This window comes from Lacerta agilis, chromosome 15, assembly GCF_009819535.1.
Source record: "Lacerta agilis isolate rLacAgi1 chromosome 15, rLacAgi1.pri, whole genome shotgun sequence".
NCBI classification, from domain to species: domain Eukaryota; kingdom Metazoa; phylum Chordata; class Lepidosauria; order Squamata; family Lacertidae; genus Lacerta; species Lacerta agilis.
The window spans coordinates 42,375,186-42,399,655 of NC_046326.1; the positions used below are offsets into that span (position 1 = coordinate 42,375,186).

At 48.3% G+C, this 24,470-nt stretch overlaps 1 protein-coding gene across 1 annotated transcript in view; it reads right to left on the reverse strand.

Annotated features, from left to right (window-relative positions):
* The window catches only part of PIPOX (pipecolic acid and sarcosine oxidase), a 43,522-nt gene extending 19,669 nt beyond the window's left edge, over positions 1-23,853 (reverse strand). Inside the window, 2 exon segments of the mRNA XM_033172601.1 lie at positions 22,167-22,239; positions 23,774-23,853. Coding sequence (XP_033028492.1) covers positions 22,167-22,239; positions 23,774-23,853 — 153 coding nt within the window.
* Positions 23,854-24,470: the final 617 nt, after the last annotated feature.

Consider the following 24,470-nt stretch of genomic DNA (forward strand, 5'->3'; position numbering starts at 1 on the left):
GGGCAGGGCATCTCTGTTCTTCTTCCTCTCCCCTCACCATTTCCCCCTCCTTGGCACCCAAGTGACGAAAGGGTCGGGTTTTGGCCCTGAGGGAACAGGCTCCTGAGGCTTGCTTTAGGATTTCACCAGTGGAAGAAGAGGAAAACGTGTCCCTGCTCCAAAGGAACATTAAATCTGGATTTTGGAAGGGGGAGGAGGTCAGGAGTGAGGAGCACAGAGGGTGACTGCGATCAGGTGCACTGGCAGGCAGGAGAGAGGATTAAGGGGTGAAACCAACAGGCCTTGCTGTAGAAATGGCTTTTTTGAGCAAGGATTTGAAGAGGGGGAGGATATGTGTGTGGCGGGGGGGGGGGAGAAGTGGCAGGAAAGCTATCCTGGACCTCAAGGGATGCCTGAAGGTGAAACAGAGGGGGGAGAGTGCAGCTTGTGTGTGTGTGTGATTTTTAAACATTTGCATGCCGCTTAATTGTCGGAAACTCTAAGCCGTCTGCATAGAACGTAAAACATGCATTAAAAGTGCTCTGCCACAAAGCTGCAGGCTGAGCTTCAAAGCCCACAAGAAAGACACAAACACAACAGCCACTCTCCCCACTTGTGATCTCCGGCAAATGTTATTCAGAAGCACTTACTGCCTCTGACTGTGGAGAGAGAACATAGTCATCTGTGGCCTCTCCCTCCTCCTCCTTGAATGCCTCTAATCTTCTTTGGAGTTGGTAGTCCTCACTGCCTCTTGCAGGAGTGACCTCCAGAGGATGTTCTGGGGCAGAGGAAGACTGTTCCTCTTGCCTGGTTCCCATTTTTTCGATCTAGAAGCACTGGGGATTGAACTCAGGACCAGCACTTATTGCTTGTGGGAATGTTCAGGGATGCAGGAGAGGATATATTATTTTAATATATCCTATTCCAACTTGTGTTAACAAGTTTCACAAATTAGCAGAGTAACATTCCCTTTTAAACTTACACAGCGGATACGTTGCTCAGGATCGCTAAAGCCTCTATAATAACTGTCCCGGTATTTCCCCCCTTTATTCCCTCCTAAAAGATAAGACACGACACAGTCTTTTATAAAAGTATAAAAAAGAGTTTACTTACACATCTGTTCACAATAGGATGCGAGAAGGCAGACTCAGCTTAGAAAAGTTACATAGACTTGGAGACTATTCCATAAGGGAGATGGTTCCTTTGTCCTCTCTTGGCTGGAAGCTCAAGAGAGCATCTTTGGCTAAGCATATGATGCTTCCTCATCGAGCGTAGTCAAAAGAAGAGAGGGGTGGCGGCCAGCCCTATGCTTTTACCTGCACAGGTGAGGCCACGCCCACCTCTAGTCAGATGTAGAGGAAGTCTGTCCCAGCCCAGGAGAAACAGGAAGTTTTGACTGGCTGGTCCAGACATCCCCTTCTATGTCCACTCTAGGGATGTTGTACTTGACTGCTCCCGTGTTTCACATCCCACCTTGCTGAGCTGTTAACCCCAAGGCACACAATCTTCTCTTGATTCCTTCCTCCTCTGCCTTGATTCCGAGTTCTTCATGCAGCACAGAGTTAAACTACGGAACTCCCTCCCACATGGTGGCCACCAGCCTGGATGTCTTTAACAGAGGACTAGACAAATCCATGGAGGGGGAGAGGGCTAGCTGTGGCTACTAGCCAGGATAGCTCTGTTCTGCATCCACGGTCAGAGACAGCAATGCTTCTGGACACCAGTTGCTGGAAACCACAGGAGGGGAGAGATGCTCTTGTGCTCGAATCTTGATTTTGAGCTTCCCGTTGGGACATCTGGTTGGCTGCTGTGAGAACAGGATGACAGGATGCTGGACTAGATGGGCTATGGGCCTGATCCAGCACAGGTTCTCCTCGTCTTCTCATATCGCCTCCAATCCTGTGCCTTCATGTTTAAAGGATCAGTTCTCTCTCTCTCTCTCTCTCTCTCTCTCTCTCTCTCTCTCTCTCTCTCTCTCTCTCTCTCGTCTGTGCCAAGATTTGATCTCTCTCCCCTTTCCAGTTTTCAAAAAAGACAGAGTCCATTACATGTCTCGTCCCCTCCAGCGATTAAAAAAAAAGAGAAGAATCCTTTCGTGAAGGCAGAAAGCAGAGAATTGGCTGTGCGCTCAGCACCATGGACAGAGCCCCAATTAGTCTTGTGGACAGATGTCACCGCACTGCAGGGGAGGTTGATATCGCCACCCCCCCCTTCACCCTTAAACTAATATGCTCAGCAATTTTCTCCCCCTCTTCTTATCGTTAAGGAACAAACTAGGCCATGTCAGCAGAAAACAAAACAAAACAAAAATGTCCTCCTTGCGAGGGGCTCCAATAGTGTGTGCGTGGGGGGGGTGGGGGGGTGCGCCTCCGGTTTCCCAGTCCGTTTGTGTTCTTAACCAGGTCCTTTGCTCTCCCCAGCTGGGATGGGGGGAGAGTCCTCTCTCCGCCGTGTCCCCCCCCCCCTTGTCCCGAAATGGGAAGCGGAAGCCTGAAAACAAGAGTTTTGTCCTCTTTGGGGCTTCCCGTGACTTTTTAAAAAATTCATCAAAGGGAGAAGAGCCAGCGAAGAGGACGTGATCAAAGCCAGGCGGGGGGCCAGATGAAAAGGCTTCGTTTCAGCTCTCGCTGGGCTTCTGGGGCTCATCTGATGTGCTGTGCATGGCTCGGTGGGGGTCGGATTCTGCTCTTTCACTCATGGATCTTAGAAAGGGGGGGGGCGCAGGAGGAGTTTGGGTTCAACATCCCAAGATGCAATCCTCTAAAGGGTGTACAGAGTATTCTGTGGCTTGCGGGGTGTGTGTGTGAGAGAGGGGAATGGCTGCAGCACAGTGGTGGAGCTACAACGATATGCGTTTATTCAAATCATGCGTGGCGCAGAGAAAGCAGGTGAAGTTTCCCCCCCTCTCTCATAATCCTGCAACTGATGGACATCCATTGAAGCTCAATGTTGGAAGAGTCAGGGCAGGTGAAAGAAAGGACTTGTTCACGTGTTAACTATGGAACTCACAGCCACAAGAAGCAGTGATGGTCACCAACTTGGGCAAATTCACGGAGAAGGAGAGGGTTGTGGGCGGCTCCTAGCCACAGCGGCTAGGCTTTGCCACCACAGCTGGAGGCAGCGGTGCTTCTGAATGCCAACTTTGCTGCCACATGCACCCGGACAACACCATTACTGGCCCCAACAACATCAAACATACCATCTCAGGACTATTTAATTGCTCATCTTCCAACATCGTGTATGCAATCAAATGCCAACAGTGCCCTTCAGCTCTCTATATTGGACAAACAGGCCAAACCCTACGGCAAAGGATAAATGGACATAAATCCGATATCAGGAATCACAAGACAGAGAAACCAGCAGGAGAACACTTCAGTCTCCCAGGACATTCTATAAAAGATCTCAAAGTAGCTGTCTTAATACAAAGAAATTTCAGAAATAGACTGGAAAGAGAAGTGGCTGAATTGCAACTAATCACAAAACTTAGAACCATGGAGAAACCTGGTCTGAACAAAGACATTGGATTCTTATCTCATTATACATAACAAAGCTATCTTTAGCCATCTCACCCCTTGCCTTTCCCTGCAAGACTAATTGCAGCCGGTAAGAGCCGTCAACAGGTTTTCCACACCTATCAGCCGATCACCCATTCCCACCACCCTTCTGAGTAATACCCCTCCCCACTCCCTCACTATATTTAAGGATCTGGTGACTTCTGTTTCAGTGTATCTGAAGAAGTGTGCATGCACACGAAAGCTCATACCAAGAACAAACACAGTTGGTCTCTAAGGTGCTACTGGAAGGAATTTTCTATTTTGTTTCGACTATGGCAGACCAACACGGCTACCCACTTGTTCTGAATCCCAGTTACTGGAAACCACAGGAGGGGAGAGCTGCTCTTGTGCTTGAACCTTGCTTGCAGGATTGAGGCATCTGATTGGCCACTGTGAGGAGAGGACTAGCTGGGCGATGGGCCTGATCCAGCAGGTTCTGCTCATGTTCTTATGTTCCGAGAGCCAGAGTGGTGTAGTGGTTAAGAGCGGTAGACTTGTAATCTGGTGAACCGTGTTCGCGTCTCCGCTCCTCCACATGCAGCTGCTGGGTGACCTTGGGCTAGTCACACTTCTCTGAAGTCTCTGAGCCCCACTCACCTCACAGGGTGTTTGTTGTGGGGGAGGAAGGGAAAGGAGAATGTTAGCTGCTTTGAGACTCCTTCGGGTAGTGATAAAGCGGGATAGCAAATCCAAACTCTTCTAAGAGCACCTGGTATGCAGGCTGGAAGGGCCAGGTTCAGACCCTGACAACATCTCCAGACGGGTCTGGGAACATCCCTTGCTGGAACCCTTGGCAAGTCACTGCTGCCAGTCCGTGTGGGCAGGACTGAGCTGGATGGAGCGGTGTTCTGATTTGGTATGAGGGTGCTTTCCATCATGTTGCTGTTTAAATCAGTAGTTGATTCAAAACAGGCAAACTAAGGCCTGGGGGCCAAATCCAGACCAATCGCCTTCTAAATCCCGCCCACGGATGGTCCGGGAATCAGTGTGTTTTTACATGAGTAGAATGTGTCCTTTTATTTAAAATGCATCTCTGGGTTATTTGTGGGGCATAGGAATTCGTTCAATTCCCCCCCCCCCCAAAAAAAATATAGTCCGGCCCCCCACAAGGTCTGAGGGACATTGGACCTGCCCCCTGCTGAAAAAGTTTGCTGGTCCCTGATTCAGAACCATGAGGACTGGAATCTTGCTTTATTTTTGGTGGAAGGGTGGTAGCTCAGTGGTGAATTTTTGAAATGTGCTTCGCTTCCAAGAGAGGCCAGAAATGGTAAGTCCTCCTTTAAAATGCAAACAGGACTGAATGCATCCCCACTGACCCATCCTAAATCAGAGGCGGGTTTAGGGGAACGCGGCTGGTTCAGTTGCGCTGTGAGAGCAGAGCCTCGGGGGCACTGCCGGGGGTGCCACAACAGTGTTGTAGCATGGAGGGTGGGAGGGCACCAAATCTGGGTGCTGCACAGGGTGCTGCCGAAATTCGAGACCCCAAGGTCTGCCACCACCTAAATCCAGCAGGTGGAAGACTCAGGGAGGGTGAGGAGCTGTGAGCTTCAGTTAGCCCAGATCCGTAACATTACATTGAGGATAATAAGGTGCTTGTGCGCATGTTGTGTTTCAGAGAATTGTGTTGGAGCATGTCCCTCCTGCTAGAGAGCCTTTCCCAGGCTTCCGAACGGTGTAGATGTATGTGCTTGTGCGTGTAGCTTTTGAGAATTGCAAGGAGCTGTGCAGAACGGCTGGGCTGGCCTCTCCGAAACAATTCGATTTATTTAGATCCCCCGATACTCTTAGCTACATTTATAAAAGTCAAGCCAGAAAATTAAACAGCCAGGCTACCCACTCCTAGCCATGGTGATACCTCAGCCTGGGAGAGCAGATAAAAGTTTCTCTCCCTCTCTCTCTCTCTCTCTCTCTCTCTCTCTCTCTCTCTCTCTCTCTCTCTCTCTCACACACACACACACACACACACACTTGATTTATAAAGGGCTGATAAGATCAAGTGTTAAGAGGGGGGAAATATATCTATAGGAAGGAAGAAAAGAAGGAGAGGAGAAATTAAAGCCCATCCCTTACAGACCCCACTTCAGGGCTGCTGAGCGGAAGGAAGGAAGGAAGGGAAGGGAAGGGGTGGGCTGGGGGGTGATTTATGAAAAAGATGTGACTTCTGTAATAATATGCCGAGAGGCTGCAGGGCAGGTGGCGAGGTCGGCAGCTAGCAGAGGGTGTAAATCAGGAACAGGGGAATATCTGTGGTCTTCCAGATGTCAACGGACTGCAACTCTCATCCATCACTGGTTGCTGGGAGCTGGAGTCCAGCAACATCTGGAAGGCCACAGCTTCCCCGTCCTGAATTCAACACACACCCGGCTCTCTTGGGGTTGGGAGCTCAGAAGGCCTGCATAAGGTCCCAGTTTCATTCCCTGATAGTATCTCTCCAGATAGGGCTGGAGGTGTCCCCCATGTGCAACCCCAGAGAGCTGCTGCCTGTCAGTGCAGGCAATACTGAGCTAGGCCTGACTCACTATAAGGCAGCTTTCTCTGTTCCTCTCGTTGCGGCTGGTTGGAGAATCCCTGTTCTTAACACAGGAGCTGACCAGCGGGGAGAATTGCTGATGCGTCAAGGATCAAGGTATAGATCCTGGGATTTGAGATTCAATCTGGGCGGCCAGTCTGTGTGTGCTTTGTGCTTAGGCACACACAGAGACACACACACTTGCCAGGCTTAGTACCACAGCAGACTTGGGTTCTGCAACCTCCGTAGCTGATGCAAATTGAGAATAATATCTCTTAATTTGCACAACTGATCTTGCCATTTTGCAGAATCCCCTGGTTTGCTAGCCTTGTGGTATGGAGCAAAGCATGGGGAATGGGTTGTACCTCAGTGGTAGAGCATCTTCTTCTTCTTCTGTGATCCCTTGTAGCCGAGTAAGATTGTCTTCCATAAACACGGTTTTAACAATGAGTCCGTAGGTGACAGTGGAGGCCAATTCTAGATCCACACGTCCTTCCACAGTGGGGACATTGGTTCCTGGGCGGGAGTTGATCATGGTGTGGACTTGCCAAGTGTGCCTTCCTCTTAGCACATTTCTCCCTTGCGTTCTGAGTTCGAGTGTCTTCAAAGTCCATTTACAGGTAGGTAGCCTTGTTGGTCTGCCATAGTCAAAACAAAATAAAATAAAAAATTTATGTATCTGAAGAAGTGTGCATGCACACGAAAGCTCATGCCAAGAACAAACTTAGTTGGTCTCCTAGGTGCTACTGGAAGGAATTTTTTATTTTATTTTGTTTCAAAGTCCATGACACTTTTGGTAAAGGCTGTTCTCCAACTGGAGCGCTCGCAGGCCAGTGTTTCCCAGTTGTCAGTGTATATACTACATTTTTAAAGATTTGCCTTGAGAGAGTCTTTAAACCTCTTTTGCTGACCACCAGCATTGCGCTTTCCATTTTTAGGTTCGGAGTAGAGTAGTTGCTTTGGAAGACAATAATCAGGCATCCGCACAACATGACCAGTCCAATGAAGTTGATGTTGAAGAATCATTGCTTCAACACTGGTGATCTTTGCTTCATCCAGTACACTGATATTAGTTCGCCTGGCTTCCCAAATGATGTGTAAGATTTTTTGGAGACACCGTTGATGGAATCTTTTGAGAAGTTGGAGATGGTGTTTGTAAGTGGTCCATGTTTCACAAGCATACAGTAAGGTTGGTAGTACAATAGCTTTGTAAACAAGCATTTTAAGCCTCTGTAAAGATATTTAGGATGCTTTGGAGGTCAGCCTCTGAGCATGCACACACTACGTTGTCATCAGCATACTGAAGCTCTATGACAGAAGTTGTTGTTGTTGTTCAGTCGTTCAGTCGTGTCCGACTCTTCGTGACCCCATGGACCAGAGCACGCCAGGCACGCCTATCTTTCACTGCCTCCCGCAGTTTGGTCAAACTCATGCTAGTCGCTTCGAGAACACTGTCCAACCATCTCATGATCTTTTTGCAGTCCATGGGACTCTCAAGAGTCTCCTCCAGCACCATAATTCAAAAGCATCAATTCTACGGCGATCAGCCTTCTTGATGGTCCAGCTCTCACTTCCGTACATTACTACTGGGAAAACCATAGCTTTAACTATACGGACCTTTGTCGGCAAGGTGATGTCTTTGCTTTTTAAGATGCTGTCTAGGTTTGTCATTGCTTTTCTCCCAAGAAGCAGGCGTCTTCTAATTTCGTGACTGCTGTCACCATCTGCAGTGATCATGGAACCCAAGAAAGTGAAATCTCTCACTGCCTCCATTTCTTCCCCTTCTATTTGCCAGGAGGTGATGGGACCAGTGGCCATGATCTTAGTTTTTTCTTTATGTTGAGCTTCAGACCATATTTTGTGCTCTCCTCTTTCACCCTCATTAAAAGGTTCTTTAATTCCTCCTCACTTTCTGCCATCAAGGTAGTATCATCAGCATATCTGAGGTTGTTGATATTTTTTCCGGCAATCTTAATTCCGGTTTGGGATTCATCCAGTCCAGCCTTTCGCATGATGAATTCTGCATATAAGTTAAATAAGCAGGGAGACAATATACAGCCTTGTCGTACTCCTTTCCCAATTTTGAACCAATCAGTTGTTCCATATCCAGTTCTAACTGTAGCTTCTTGTCCCACATAGAGATTTCTCAAGAGACAAATGAGGTGACAGAAGTTACGGTAACCTTACTCTTTGCTTTCAGCCTGCTCAGATTGAAGAGCTTTCCATCTGTTCGATATATGATTTCTACCCCAGTGGGGAGTTTCCCTTCGACAAAGTGTAGGATCATGGCAATGAAAATAATGAATAGAGTTGGGGCAATAACACAGCCCTGTTTAACACCTGATCCAGGCTAGCTGTCTGCTCCTGGCCTCAACTTTCCTCCTCCCCAATCTGCAGTATGGGCATAATAATAAGTCGGAGCCACTTTGCATTGCTCAATGAATTGGGAGGCAGATTGGTGTAATGGTTAGAGTATATTACCTGGGAGGGGCCCGGGTTCAAATTACACCACTTGGCTATGAAGCTCACAGGGTGTGACCCTGAGTCAGTCACTCTCCCTCTAAGCCTAACCTACTTCACATGGCTGTGAAGAATCATGTACACCATCTTGAGCTCCTTGGAAGAAAAGGTGGGATATACATGTGATAAATAAGTAAACATGAGCTGGAGCCATTTAGAAAGTGTCTGCTGAGCTTGCTGGGGAATTCTCCTGTAGGAATTCTCCTTGAAATGCACACTGAGGCCAGAGGATTGTGCTGTGTCTCTGTCTGTCTGTGTTCAGAACTGCCTCCTACTCTGGGCCCTGAGCTCCTAACCGAGTTGCAGGAATGGAACCCTTGCGATTTAATACCTGGGTCAAGAAGGAGGTAGGTCTGCCTTCCTTGGCCTCCCCCCTCCTGGAGGGCACCAGAAAAGCCCCCCTAAACAAAAACAACTAAGCCAGTGTCACACGGAGAGGTGTTGAAATTGCAATGAGTCGGATTCGCCTCTTAAGAGGATTTCAAAATGCAGCTGCCTGGAACTGAAAGCAGCAGGGGCCTTGCACATGCAAAACCTGCAGAGGAGGCAGCCCTCCTCCACCGGCTTCTGCCAGCTTCCGCTGCAGTCTGGAGGGCTTCCTCCTGTTCCTCCTCCTCCTCCCTGTCTCGAACTGAGCCCCTCTCCTCTTGGCTCGCCAATCCCATGTCCAGGGAGCTGAACAGAGACCCTCCAGGACTGGCAGTGGTGGTGGTTTTGCCTCTGCCTGGGCACCAAGGGCAGGGGGCATGGCTGAATGCTTAAAAGGCTCTGGAAGGAGGACACAAACTGGCAGAAGATTCGCACGTGTTGGTTTTAGATGCAGTGCTGCAAATTACGGCGGTGTGTGCGACTTTGGAACATGCTCAGTAACCTAGTCAGCAAAGGTGGCACATTGCGGCAGGTGGCGGCAGCAGGGGCGGGGGCGAGGCACCCACGGGATAAATTTTGTGGATGCCTGGGCCCCAGTGCTGTCAAGTATCCCGTTTCCCCTGGGATTCTCCCTTATTTCAAGCAGTTTCTCGCTGCTCTCCCTTATTTTTTATTTCCCTTAAATTTCCCGTTTTTAATGGAAGCAGCTCCTCCCCTGCTGGCCAGGGACTGGGTGGGAAGACCTCGCCTACTTGGAGAGAAAAGCCTCAGCCCTCAAAGCAAGTGGGAGCCGTTTCCCGTGCTTACAGGGGGGTGTATTCCTCCCCCTGCATCAGCCCCTATCTGTTGCCGCCGAGCCCCTCAGGCGGCCAATAGGGTTAGCTGGTGGGCGGAGCCTGGCTGCCTTTGAGCAGCTGCTGCTTCCTGTCCTGTTTTGATGGGATCAGACAAGAAGACGATGGGGCTCCATTGCACGGAGCACACGGCTGCCCTCCTCTTTGCTCCGCTCCGAGCCCGAGCCCGCTTGGAGTTTACATTGCTGCTCCGCCCACTTTTGCTTCTGGCTCCGCCCACCACTGACATGTGACTGTCCCCGGGATAGGTGAGACTGCTGATCCCTTATTTTCAAATCCGAAACTTGACAGCTATGCTGGGCCCCCCTGGAGTTGGCACCTATGCCGCTGTGGGAAGCTGGGCGATGGACCAAATGAGCTTTGGGTCTCATACAGCAGGGCTCTTCTTGAGTTCTTTATTCCTGCCCAGAACAGTGTGCAATGGAACCTCCAGGTCCAGAGGCAGTCTACCTCTGAAACAGCAATGGCTGGGAAGCCCCAACAGTGGAGGATGGTTGCCTCCATGCCAGAGTCCTGTCCCCTGACTCCTTTAGATACCTAGCAGACCCCTTTGCCCCTCGGGGGCCTTCCCCATAGACCCTGAGAGACAACCCCCGGTCAGACCCAGAGGATGTGGGCAACAGCATCACATTGTGAAGCCACCCTGCATGAGGACAGGCAGAACCGTCTCGCCTGGAGATCTCTCATTTATCTGATTATCTGCTTTCCTGGTAATGCACTTGCTGCTCTCATTTCTTGCCTCCAAGACTTTGTGCAAAATCTTATTAGTTGTCTTTCCAGTTACACCAGAGAGAGAAAAGGAGTCTGAAAGGCTTCTGCATCCTCTCTCTCTCTCTCTCCCGGATTTTCATTAAGTTTTCTAATAAAGGCAATCACCATTATTAGGCGGGCAGCGATGCTCAGGCAGCCGACTTGCAGCACGACTGAGCTGGCCCCCAACAGCCGAAACAGAGCACAGACAGCCTGGTGGCCCATGCCTTTCTCAAGACAAACATGTACCAAATAATTTCCATCGGATGCTAGGCTTGCATAGGGGAGCATAAGAACATCACAAGAGACTGGCTACTGGATCAGGCCAAAGGGGGCCCATCTAGTCCAGCCCCCTGCTCTCAGATTAGCCAGCCAGATGCCCCCATGCAAAACCATGCAAGCAGGACATGAGTGCAACAGCACCCCCTGGTGTTCAGAAGCATGCTGCCTCCGACAGGGTGTGGCAATCCTAGAATCCCAGAACTGCAGAGCGGGAAGGGACCACGAGGGTCATCCAGTCCAACTCCCTGCAATGCAGGAATTTTGCCCAACATGGGGCTCAAACCCATGACTCTGAGATTAAGAGTCTTGTGCTCTACCGACTGAGCTGTCCCTGGGAATCTCAGCTTTCATTTGTTCAAAATAAACCCAAGTTCCTAGTGCTCATGGATGAAATGATGCAGGCACATCGACTTGGATGGCTTTAAAACAAGATTAGACAAGCTCATGGAGGAGAGGGCTATCAATGGCTACTAGCTGTAATAGCTACCAGCCATAATGGCTATGCCTTGCCTCCACAGTTGTGTGGGATGTGAAACACGGGAGCAGTCAAATACAACATTCTTAGAGTGGACATGAAGGGTGTCTCAGTCCTCCAGCCATAATTTCCTGTTTACCTAGACTGAGACAACTTCCTGTGGGTAACTGGAGATGGGTGTGGCCTCACCTGTGCAGGTGAACAAAAGCACAAGGGTCAGACTCCATCTTTCTCTTTCTCAACAGAGCAACTTTGTTCTAGATGTTGCTCTGTTGAGAAAGAGAAAGAGAAAGATGTTGTATTGTCTTGTTTTGAGAGGGATAAAGGGGAAAATACCAGGACATTATTTTAAGGAGATTCAAAGGAATCTAAGCAAGCTTTTGCTGTGTGACTTTAAAAGGGGAATGTTAGCTCTGCTGATATTGCTGAACTTGTAAACACAAAATAGGAAATTCTTTCCAGTAGCACCTTAGAGACCAACTGAGTTTGTTCTTGGTATGAGCTTTCGTGTGCATGCACACTTCTTCAGGGTGAAGAAGTGTGCATGCACACGGAAGCTCATACCAAGAACAAACTCAGTTGGTCTCTAAGGCAGTGTTTTTCAACCTTTTTTGGGCAAAGGCACACTTGTTTCATGAAAAAAATCACGAGGCACACCACCATTAGAAAATGTTAAAAAAATTAACTCTGTGCCTATATTACTATATATAAAGTAATTTTCCCACGGCACACCAGGCAACATCTCGCGGCACACTAGTGTGCCGCGGAACAGTGGTTGAAAAACACTGCTCTAAGGTGCTACTGGAAAGAATTTCCTATTTTGTTTCGACTATGGCAGACCAACACGGCTACCCACCTGTACTTGTAAACACAAGTCGGGATAGGATATCTTAAACAATATATCCTCTCCCACATTCCTAAACATTCGCACAAGTTGGAGGCAGCAATGCTTCTGAACAGCATTTGCTGAAGACCACAGGAGGAAAATTGCTTCTGCTTGTTTGTTTCTCAGAAGAGCCATCTGGTTGGCCACTGTGAGAACAGGATGATGGACTGGATGGGCCATGGGCCTGATCCAGCAGGGCTTGTCTTTGTAGGTATGTTGTGGTAGCAGAACCTCCAGGCCCAGGGCCAGTCTACCTCTAAATACCAGACAATGTGGAACAACTGGAGAGTGCGGCTGTGCTCAGATGCTGCTTGTGGGTTTCCCAATGGGGTATCTGGACTGATCCAGCAGGTTGTTATTAAATTCACAACAATGCAACTCATTCCTGCCCACTCCTTACATCCTGGCCAGGCTGGCATTGCCAGCCTGCCGCCTCTTGATGTTCCGGTGTTGCAGCTTTTGCCAGCCCATTCAGAAATGCCACTTAAAGTGTTTCTCTCTTGCATGGTTCTGAGCCAACGCAGCAGGAATCCATGCTCCCAGCTCCAAGTGAGAGGTAGATAGTAAATTGTGCAACTTGGGTTTTAATTGTTCACACTCCCCCTGTATCTCTCGCCTCCTCTCTCTCCTTTAATGCCTCTGTTTAATTGTTGGGAGGTGGGCGTTGTCGAGAACAATGGGCTCTGTGTTTACACATCAAGGTCTTAATAGCTCCCAAATGCAAAGGAAATTGCCTCCAAAGCCTAATTGAACAGTGAAGGAGGGCTGCCTTCTCTCTCTCTCTCTCTCTCTCTCTGTGTGTGTGTGTGTGTGTGTGCGCGCACAAGGGCGCAGAATGGAGCTGGAAGTTTCTCCTTCTCTCTGCTCAAAAAAAGAGCGATGACTTTCATACTTCTCAAATACCAAGGTGCGTGGAGAAAGAGATTCATCTCTGAGCAAGATTCCGATTCGCCTTGCTCAGCACGTAGAGTTTTTAAATGCCAGCGGGGGAGGAAAGGAACGTGGGGGGAGAAAAGAAAGATGCCACAATGACAGAACAGCCGAGACCTGTGCAGAATTCTTGATGGAGGAGATGGGGCTTTCCTTTCTTCGGGGTTGATACCGGCTCTGCCATTAGGCAGAAGGAGGCAATGGCTTCGGGTGGCAGAGGGTAGGGGTCGCCAGCAACGGCAGACCCAAAGATACCCCTTCCCTAGATGTTGTTAGACTCCGACTTCCTTCAGGCAGCATAGCCCAGTGGTCATAAGAAGAGCCTGCTGGATGAGGCCCATGGCCTGTCCAGTTCAGAGACCTGTTCTCACTGTGGTCAACCAGCTGCCCCCAAAGGGAAGCTCACAAGCAAGATTTGAGCACAAGAGACCTCTCCTGCCCTGCAGATTCCAGCAACTGGTGTCCAGAAGTTTGCCTGATTCTGATTGTTTAATCCTCTTCAAAAGCCATACAGGTTGGTGGCCATCACTGCCTCCTATGGCAGGGAGTTCCATAGTTCAACTCTGTGCTGCGTGAAGAAGGACTTCATTCAGCTTCGTTGACGTCCACACATTCCAGTGTTATGAGAGAGGAAGAAAAACTCTTCTCTACCTACTTTCTCCATGCCAATTTTAAAAATATACCATGTCGCCTCTTACCATTTCTCTAAACTAAAATGTCTCAAATGCTCATTGTGGAGTCGGCCCATTCCCTCTGTTACCACGTGGCCCCTCTGGAGCCCCCTAAACCACTCTACCACCTCAAGGGCATGGGGGAGTTATCTGTTTATGGAACAGGGGGGGGGGGAGGCAGGGCTTTGCCATTCATCTCAGGAAGCCAAACACCTCATGCTAGCCCTTCAGGTTTGCATCAGGAGCCTGGGGTGGAGTGGAATTAGGCAGAGGGTGGGATGTGAATAAGTTGTGGGTGAGGGAGAAATCAGTTCACGCAAACCTGCTTAATTCACACTTCCCAAGCCAAGACTGGAACTGAGCCATGGGCACCACATTTTGCACGTTTCCAAATCTCGAAATGCAGTTCTCCAACCCAAACGCCAGTGTATACAAGAAGGCATACGTATCAGTGAAAATAACAAACATGGGGGTGGGGGCATTATGTTGGGGAAGACTGAAGGCTAGGTGAGAGATGGACAGAGAGGACTCCTGAGAGAAGACTATGACTATCTCTCCCATGTTCAAGTGAGTTGTGCCTCCCTCGCCGTTGGTGCCCAGTTCTGTGGGCACCCCTGGCATGCTTCTCAATCCATCCAGGAGCATTCAGGACCTTGGAGAGCTCCCAGGAGTCACAATTCTTCATCAAGCAGAGCTGTCCAATGTGCTGAAACAAGCAGAGGGGCTCTAGCCCCATGGAGTCTTCCAGTTGATATGTTGTCTCAGCAGGGAAATAGAGCCAAGGGAAGCCTTATTTAGCCTGATCAGATTTGGGCCGGGCTAGTTAAAGGGGCCTTTCTTTATTTTGTGGTCTTTGGCTCCTGTGAGTTGGAGGATGGTAACAGGGCTGGGTCCTCTGAATAATCTGTATTCATTTATTTAGCAAGGTTTATAATTCTTCTTAGTAAACAAATAAATCCCTTAGCAGTTTACATAAGATAGTATAAAATGTGCATTCCAAAACAGTAATAAAAATGGATCTTTAAAAAATTGACATATTAAAATGATCAAAATAAACCAACATTCTTGAAATTTTGTTTGTTTAGACAAGCCTACTTAGTTATGTAGAATGTTGACATGTTTTAATCTGTTTCTTTAAAGCTTGTTGTCAATTTTGATTTTTTTTTTTAAGTGTTTTCCATATCTGCTTTTGCTGATCGTTCTATTCTTTTTGTAAACTGCATTGAGGTTACTTTGGGTGGGAGAGTACATAGTTCCTCCACCAACTCTCCATGCTATCCTCACAACAGCCCTGTGAGGTATATCAGGATGAGATATAGTGACTGGCCCAAGGTCACCTGATGGGCTTTGTGGATTTGAAGCCTCCTCTCCTCCTGGTTTGAGCCTGACACTCCAGCCACTACACCAGGAAACAGCATAATGAAGTCGCTTCCCTGATTTCAAGAGGCAGGGAGTTCCAGAGTTCAGGTGCTGCCTTTTAGGCTTGACTCCCCACAATCATGGAAGAAACATTACGTATAAACGGAGCAGCTCTGGAGTGCTTGGGACATACGGTTTTCTCCACCAGCACCTTTTAAAAGAGGGTCCTTGGTGGGACATGAGGTTGGGGGGGGGGATTCAGCTGACACAGATCTTGTCTTGAAGGTGGTGTGTGTGTGGGGGGGGGAGTTCAGACTGATTCAGGATCCACCCCTCCCTCCTTCCTTCCCTCCTGAGCATTTTATATCTTCCTTCTGGAGCTGGAGACAGGTAATCGCTTTTAAGAGGGTCAAAGGTGCCTAGTGAGACGCCTCCTTTTCCTCTGGTGGGCGAACTCATTCCTTTCCTCCTGCTCCCATTAAATGCACACAAGTGTGTGTGTGTGTGTGTGTGTGTGTGTGTGTGTGTGTGTGTTTTGAGGCACTGGAAGGTGGGGACAACCAACCCACCTCTATACAACTGTGTCATACCCGTTTCCCGGAGACAAAAGCAAAGGAGAATTTGTGCGTAGATGGCAAGGAATCCGCCGCTCACTCGCATATCAAACCATGATGTTGCCTGATGAAAGCCACTGGCAGAGACAGAGAGGATATTTTTTTTTTAACACCCCATGCAATGAACCAGTGGAACTCATTGCTGCAACATGGTGGTGCCGGCCCTTGGCTTAGATGGTTGTTTCTTTTAAAATTGCAATTATATCCTCGCCTGCTTCTCCAAGGAGCTCAAGGTGGCACACGCGGCTCTCACTTAACCCCCACAACATTCCTGTGAGGTAGGTTAGACTGAAATGCAGTGGCTATGGCCCAAGGTGAGCTTCATGGCTGAGTGGGGATTTGAACCCTGGTCTCCCAGTTCCTAGTCTGACACTCTAACCACTGAAACACCGCTGGCTTTTTAAACGCATTAGACACATTCATGGTTGGCAGATATACTGAGGCCACAATACCGAAATGGAGCCCCCATGTGCAAAGAAAGTGTACCTTTGAGGATCAGATGCTGAGGTCAACCAACAGAACTCACCACACTTCACATTCGAGTCAGCTTAGTGTAGTAGTCAGAGTGTCAGCCTAGCACTTGGGAGAGACCAGGGTTCAAATCCCCCCCCTGCCTTTACGAAACTCACTGGGTGAACTCGGGCTGGTCACTGCCTCTCTCAGCCTGACCTACCAGGGTGGTTGTGGGGGTTAGTGGAGGTGGAGGAGAACCAAGCACACGCCACCTTGAGCTCCGTGGAGAAAATGGTAGGGTATAAAGGCAATTGAATTAACATCTAAAATATATATGAAGAGCCCTGCCGCTGGATCAGGCCAAAGGGGGGGGGGGATGATGATGATTTATTGAATTTATATACCGCCCTATACCTGAAGGTCTCGGGGCAGTTCACAGAACACCCGTATATCTACGGGTAGACAAATTTAATTAATTAATTAATTAATAATAATAATAATAATAATAATAATAATAATAATAGCAGCCCAGCCTCCTGTTCTCACAGGGGTTGACCAGATGCCAGACTGGGCTGCCTGTTTGCCATGTTTGCCAGCAAAGGATGTCAAAGGAAGAGTGAAGGCAGAAAGACATGAGAGGAGCCCTCTGGATCAAGCCCAAGGGGGCCCACCTAATCCAGCCTCCTGTTCTCCCAGTGGCCAACCAGGTGCCCCCAAGGGGAAGCCCCCAGTCAGGATTCGAACAGAACAGCAGCCCCTGTGGGTCTTCCAGCCATAAGTCTCTGCCTTGGAGCCGCAGGAGCAACTGGAGACGTTTTCTCTCCCGTCCTCGTTAGTGTTTTCAATATTTCATGAGCAGCCCCTCCCTTTCTCCTTTTGACAGAAACACCAAACTGAAGGGGGGGGGGAGAGAGGGTTTTGGGTTTGTTTTTTTAAGAACATCCAGCCTCCAGGGTTGATTTAGTTGCCTGTTTTGTGCTTCTTTAAACCCATCACCTGGCCTCCCTCCGCTTGTGTTGTGTCACTCTCTTGCGTTTCTAAGGCTGTTTCCCCACTGATCGGAACTGAAGCCGCACCCCCAGCCCCCCCCAGCCCGCAACGCTCTGATTCTGTTCTCCTTCCGTTCCCCCTCTCCCTGACCCTCTTCATCACTCTTAAATCAAGCTTGGGTCATCACGAAGCAAAATCGCAGATTCCCAGTTTGATCCTGGCCACATCGGTGAGCGCTGCTCTCCTCTGGGCAGCTCACGGGCTCCCCCAAAGAACCTTTTGATTTTGATTTATTAGATTTATATGCTGCCATCATTACAAGACCTCATGGCGGATCGCAAGATAAAAATGCAAGGCGAAAGCAGAAACAGTTGAAGCAGAAACAACAAAATAATAATCTCTCCCTCCCACAAACACTGGTGAATGTTAACAGGCCTTCCCCTCACCTGGCTGCTGGATCAGGCCAAAGGATCACTGTTCTCACAGTGGCCAAATACCCCAAAGAACCTAGGAAGGCAGATAGACTATGTCTAGACCTGGAGGTTCCATAAGGACATGAGAAGAGCAAGGCTACTGGATCAGGCCAAAGGGGGCCATTCCTAGCCCAGCATCCTGTTCCGCAGTGGCCGACCCCCTTGCGAAGCCTACAAGGAGGACCTGGTCGACAGGACGTGAGCACAACACTCTACCTGCGGGAATGTTAAGGAAGGTAGGAGAGGATATATCGTTTTGGTAGGATCTCTCCCCACTCACGCTAAGTGAGTAAGCAGCAGAGGAGCACACATTCCCTTTGCAACTTATTGGAAGCAAGTTGGTGATTCGTTTGGAATCCTATAATTAACCAATCCAGTCTGGCTTGTCCAGTCCAGATTGTTCCTGGTAAGTTCCCCCTTTATTTCCTCCTTAAAATAATAACAACACAACACAGTTTTCTTTAAAAGTGAGAATAAAGCTTTACTCACATTCGGTTCACAGCAGTAATTCTGAAGGAAGGAAGGCTTTCTCTTGCTGTTACCATGAAAAGAAGTCTGAGCTACGTCTCGGACTTTCTGCTCGTGGGCTCCATCCTATGTGAAGGATGAGCCATGCGCTGGCTAAGAGCCAGGAGAGCAAGAGTCCAAGAGACAAATGGTTGCATAATAATAATAATAATAATAATAATAATAATAATAATAATTTATACATACATACCCCGCCCATCTGGCTGGGTTTCCCCAGCCACTCTGGGCAGCTCCCAACAGAATATTAAAAACACGATAAAATATCAAACTTCCCTAAACAGGGTTGCCTTCAGATGCATGAACAGCGCTTTTATCTGGTCAGCTAGGGCCACGCCCATCTACCTGGTCACACACAAGGGGAGGAAGCCCTGAAACAGGTATGACAGGAAGTCCTCCCTGTCTGGAGCCCCATTCCGCTGTGTGTCCATTCTAGGCAACAGGAAAATGTGGTGCTTGACTGCTCTAGGAATAATGCATCCCACGCTACCCTCGTGCAATTGCCAGCAACTGGCGTTCAGAGGTCTTGCTGTCTCCAACAGAGGACGTGGGACAATAGCCATCCTGGTTAGCAGCCCCTGGTAGCTTTCTCCTCCGCAAATTTGTCTAATGCTCTTTTTAAACATGAGAGGCCTTGATGGCTACCAAATTGGAAGGCTTTCAAAGAGGAGGAGATGCATTCTTTTTTTTTTAAATAGAATTCATTCAAATTTTCCAAATAATAACATACATAATAAACATACAAAATACAACTATACAACAACCACAAATACACTACAAAAACACAAAACAAAAATTTCATCAACATATTCTAAACTTATTCAAATCTTATTTAGTAGACTTCCTCACATCCTCTCTTCTGCGTTCATTTCAAATATACTGTAGTAACTTTATAACATCTTTAACAACTTCTTTAACACTTATCTACCTCATTGTCTATATCTCCTAATCATAATCTTATTTTAAACAAAAAACCTTAATTACACTCTACCTACTTATATCCTATTTTAACATATCATTTTATTGCTATCGCCTAATATCTCAGCTGATTACTATTCAAATCTCTATCTTTTCACAACAAAATCGAAAATTCTTTCTAGTAGCACCTTAGAGACCAACTGAGTTTGTTCCTGGTATGAGCTTTCGTGTGCATGCACACTTCTTCAGATACACTTTCGTGTGCATGCACACTTCTTCTATCTTTTCACGTTTCTTTAGATAGTCCTTAAATTTCTTCCACTCTTCTTGCACCTTCTCATTCCTCTGGTCACGGAGTTTCGCTGTCAATTCTGCGAGTTCCATATAGTCAATCATCTTCATTTGCCATTCTTCTACCGTAAAGAGGAGGAGATGCATTCATGGGGGTGGAGAGGGCTATGGATGGCTCCTAGCCTGGATGGTTCTCCCCTGTCTCCATAGTCGGAGGCAGCGATGCTTCTGAACGCCAGTTGCTGGAAACCGCAGGAAGAAGAAGAAGAAGAGTTTGGATTTGATATCCCGCTTTTCACTACCCGAAGGAGTCTCAAAGCGGCTAACATTCTCCTTTCCCTTCCTCCCCCACAACAAACACTCTGTGAGGTGAGTGGGGCTGAGAGACTTCAGAGAAGTGTGACTAGCCCAAGGTCACCCAGCAGCTGCATGTGGAGGAGTGGAGACACGAACCCGGTTCCCCAGATTACGAGTCTACCGCTCTTAACCACTACACCACACTGGCTCTCTGTGATCTCCCGCAATTCCCTCCCGCAAATCTGCTCGATCTTGCATGGCACCCCATGAAAAGGTGCTTTTTTCGGGGGGGGGGATTGCTGTGTGAAATTGTGCAAGGTAGCGGCACCCAAAATGGCCACCATGCTTTCATGAGAAAATAAATAAATGGGAAGACAGCGTCCCATCCCAGAAGGTGGCATCACAGTTTTTGCCTTTGAGGTTTTGGACAGTATGTTGATAACAACGATAAATAGAGACAGGACAGGAGAGTTGCTCTTGTGATCGCATCCTGCTTGTGGACTTGCCATTGGGGCATCCGGTTGGCCAATGTGAGAGCAGGATCCTGGACTAGGTGGGTCCACAGGGCTCATTCTGATGTTCTGAAAGCTGTCCAAGTTGGCAGCCATCGCTACTAGACCTTGTGGGCAAATCATGCCCTGCTTTCCAATCTGGCTTCTCCTCTCTTTCTCCTCCCTTCTCTGCTCCTCTGCTGCCAGCATTTTGGGCCATTACAATTGCAAATCCGGAGTCCGAGGATCTGCCTCCTGCCTGAAGCCTCTTCTCTCAGCTCCCCTTTGCGCTTTCTCCATCTGTCTCCCGTCACACCAATGTTTTTCTTCCAGCTTTCTGGGTATTTTTAGTACCGCTGCAGAACCCCTGTGGGACTCCGCTGCAGCAGCCGCCCCACAAGTGTGGGGCGGTGGCAGAAGGGGGAGGCCGGAGCAGCATCAAGGACGCACCTCTGGGTGGAAAACCAGACCTTGGGGGACAAATGGCTATGCCCCCTTTAGAACGGGGAGTGGGAATGTTCAGGGAGGCAGGAGAGGATATATCATTTTATTTTATCCTATTCCAACTTGTGTTAACAAGTTTCACAATTTAGCAGAGTAACATTCCCTTTTAAACTTACACAGCGGGTGCGTTGCTCAGGCTCGCTAAAGCCTCTATAATCAGTATACAATCAGCAGCACAAAAACGGCGCACACAAATCTACCAAACCATTCCACATATTGAATTCTATATTGGTAGTCCAATCAAAAAGAGAGCAATGCAAAAAGTCAAACAAAGAAGCCACAAACAGAAAGCTCTTTCAAGTTAGTACAACAGGACAATCTCAGTCTTTAAATGTCTTTAGCCAGGCTCCTGTAGATATTGATGAAAATAGGTCCAGTCAGATGATACGCACAGATGTTAATAGATGAAAGCAAGTCCAATCAGATGGAATATTGACGATGTGATGCACAAAAATTAGACAGGGTGCCGGCGTTTGTCCCCTGTTTCGCCCATGGACAATTTTGGGCTTCTTCAGTAAACTATTTCCCAGGATTTACTGTATATTCATACATACACTGGTGGGATAAGTCAAACCTTATTAGTATTAAAACATACAGTGCAAAGGGTATCAAAGTTTGTAAATAATGTCTGAACAGACAAATACAAAAATCCATACTTACAATTTACATGTTACAACTCATCTAAACTAGAACATCTAGTCTTCTTCTTCACAATATTCTTTCACAAAGATTTGGTACATTTGCACACTTTCACTGGTGATATAAACCAAACCTAGTTAACATTTACACATTCATTATATGAATAATCAAAAATTTCTATATTATTACTGAAAAGATAAATGAATATAGGAATCAATACTTACACTTCATATGCTAAGTTCTTTCTTGGCTTAAGCCTCTATAATAACTGTCCTGGTATTTCCCCCTTTTATTCCCTCCTAAAAGATAAGACACGACATAAAAGTATGAAAAGAGTTTACTTACAGACAGCTGTTCACAATAGGATCTCAGAAGGCAGACTTAGCTTTAAAAAGTTACATGCACTTGGAGACTATTCCATAAGGGAGATAGTTCCTTGTCCTCTCTTGCCAAGCGAGAATCTTTGGCTAAGCACATGATGCTTCCTCGTTGAAGTGTAGTCAAAGAGAGAGAGAGATGGCGGCCAGCCCTATGCTTTTACCTGTACAGGTGAGGCCACGCCCACCTCTAGTCACATGTAGAGGAAGTCTGTCCCTGCCCAGGAGAAACAGGAAGTTTTGACCGGCTGGTCCAGACATTCCCTTCTATGTACACTCTAGGGATGTTGTACTTGACTGCTCCCGTGTTTCACATCCTGCATGGGGATTGGGAATTTCCCTTCCGAACGACTTCCTGGGGGCTGTGTGCCAGGGGTGGATGGGGCACAGGCAAAAGTTGGCAGAACAGCAGATGCATATTTTACCTCTGAACGGTATGCTAGTTTTTACACTCACATCCCTCTCTCTAGCTCTCATCCAGGCAAGGCAAGAGGCATTTTCAGAGTTCATGGCCAGCGAGGACTGTAGCCTGGAAAAAAACAAGACATTTTGGGAGCCTAGAGAAAGAGGGTGTGGCCAGGGAGGAGGTGTGGCCTGGAGGGAGAGGGTGTGTTACCTGGGAGGTGGTAAAGCAGGGGTTGTCAACCTGGTCCCTACTGCCCACTAGTGGGCGTCTCAGGATTCTAGGTGGGTGGTAGATGAATCCTCCTTCCATCGAGCCCTGGTGGGCGGTAAGGAAATTTTACCTTCAAGAAAGATGCATTAGTGGGCGGTAGGTATAAAAAAGGTTGACTACCCCTGGCCTGGAGGGAGAGGTTGTGACCAGGGAGGAGGTGTGGACTGGGGAGAGTTCCAAGGGCCAGATAGAAATGTCTAGAGGGCCACCATGGCCTGAGATTGACAATGACCTCATACAAAAACCAGCCTTCCCCCAACTCAGTGCCCTCCAGTTCTTGCCAGGCTCCAACTCCCACCATCCTTGACCATTGCCCATCGCCCAAGACCATGGGTAGGCAAACTAAGGCCTGGGGGCTGGATCTGGCCCAATCACCTTCTAAATCTGGCCCCTGGACAGTCCGGGAACCAGCATGTTTTTACATGAGTAGAATATGTCCTTTTATTTAAAATGCATTTCTGGGTTATTTGTGGGGCATAGGAATTCATTCATTTCCCCCCTCCAAAAAATTATAGTCCGGCCCCCCACAAGGTCTGTGGGACAGTGGACCGGCCCCCTGCTGAAAAAGTTAGCTGACCCATGCCTAAGACTGTCCCCCCAGTTGAGGAAACCTGCCCCCGACACAACTGAAGTTGCCTTAGACTAAAATCAGACTAGAAAGCCACCCAGCACAGGCCAGCAGCCACCAGTCTCGGATTCCAGCTTTCCACTGCTGTGCTGCTTCCTCCTCCTTGTAAACCCGAGGTTGGGTTGGGGGTCTTCTGTATGCTGAGTGTGTCCTCGGTGCCTGAGAGCCCCATTCAGCTGCCTTCCTGCCTGCGAGAATGCCTCCGCCCCTCTTCCTTTCTCCCTGTGCTTGAAAGAGGCCACTTCTTCTTCTCTGGACTTCCTCTGCGTCTTCGCTGGGTCTTTTCATTTCAGAGGACGCAACGGGACCTGTGTGAAATATTAATGGATTGGTGCGCTGCCATTATAAATTCATGTATCCTTTCACTTTCCCTAGAGGGATAGTATTCTAGCAATTATATATATAGATAGATAGATATATCCCTCATCTTTGCAGGTATGGAATTGGGCAAACAGGTTTTTTTCTCACCAGCTTGGCAAAGCCTCTTGGCATCCGTACCAGCTTCTGAGAATCTGTGCTTAAAAGGGGAGGGAGAGCGATCTCTCTCTCTCTCTCTCTCTCTCTCACACACACACACACACACACACAAGCTCGAATCCTTTCCAGCGCCCTGAAATGGTGCCAGGCTCCACTGCTTTAGAAAATAAGGAAGAAGGGAAGAGCAGAAGCCGGGCGAATCAGGGATGTAGGAAACTGCCTTGTACCAAGCCAGGTCATTGCTCCATCTAGCTCAGTCCTAGATGACTGGCAGCGGCTCACCTGGGTTTCAGGCAAGGGGGCATCTCCTGGCAATACCTGGAGATGCCTTCAGGAATCAACCCAGGCCCTTCCACTTGCATAGTGGGCGCTGTGCCACAGAGCTGGGGCCCTGAACCTAAAGACACACTAAGATTCTAGTCCTCGTGATTCTGAGGTCACCGTTGAAATAGAAGCTCAGGAACCTGCTTTGTACAGAGTCAGTCTGTTGGTCCACCTAGCTCAGTGTCGTCTGGCAGCAGTGGCTCTCCAGGATTTCAACCTGGGGTTTCTCCCAATCCCACCTGGAGGTGCCACTAGGGATTGGACCAGGGACCTTCTGAATGCCAAGCAGCTGCTCTGACTGTACCACTTTGCCCCAGGCCCAGCATCCAAAGAAAGGATCACAGGCAACGTGAGGAAGCCGGTGTAGCTGGATCGGGGAAATTGCTTCCAATATATTTGCCTTTCCTCCGTGGCGCTTTGTCTTGTCTGCGCTCGTTACAGGCCTTATGAGGGGTCGTTTGTAACCCTCACATTTTTATCTCCAGAAGCACATTTGTCTGTAGATTGGAAAAGCCGGCCGTTTGTTTCAAGGGAAGCATTTCTCCACCCCCCCCCCGCCCCCTCTTTGACGGCAATTTATTATGTCCATAAAGCATTTTCCTGTCGTTTCCGATCTCCCCCTCCGCCCAACATCAGACGGGAGTGATGATTTGAA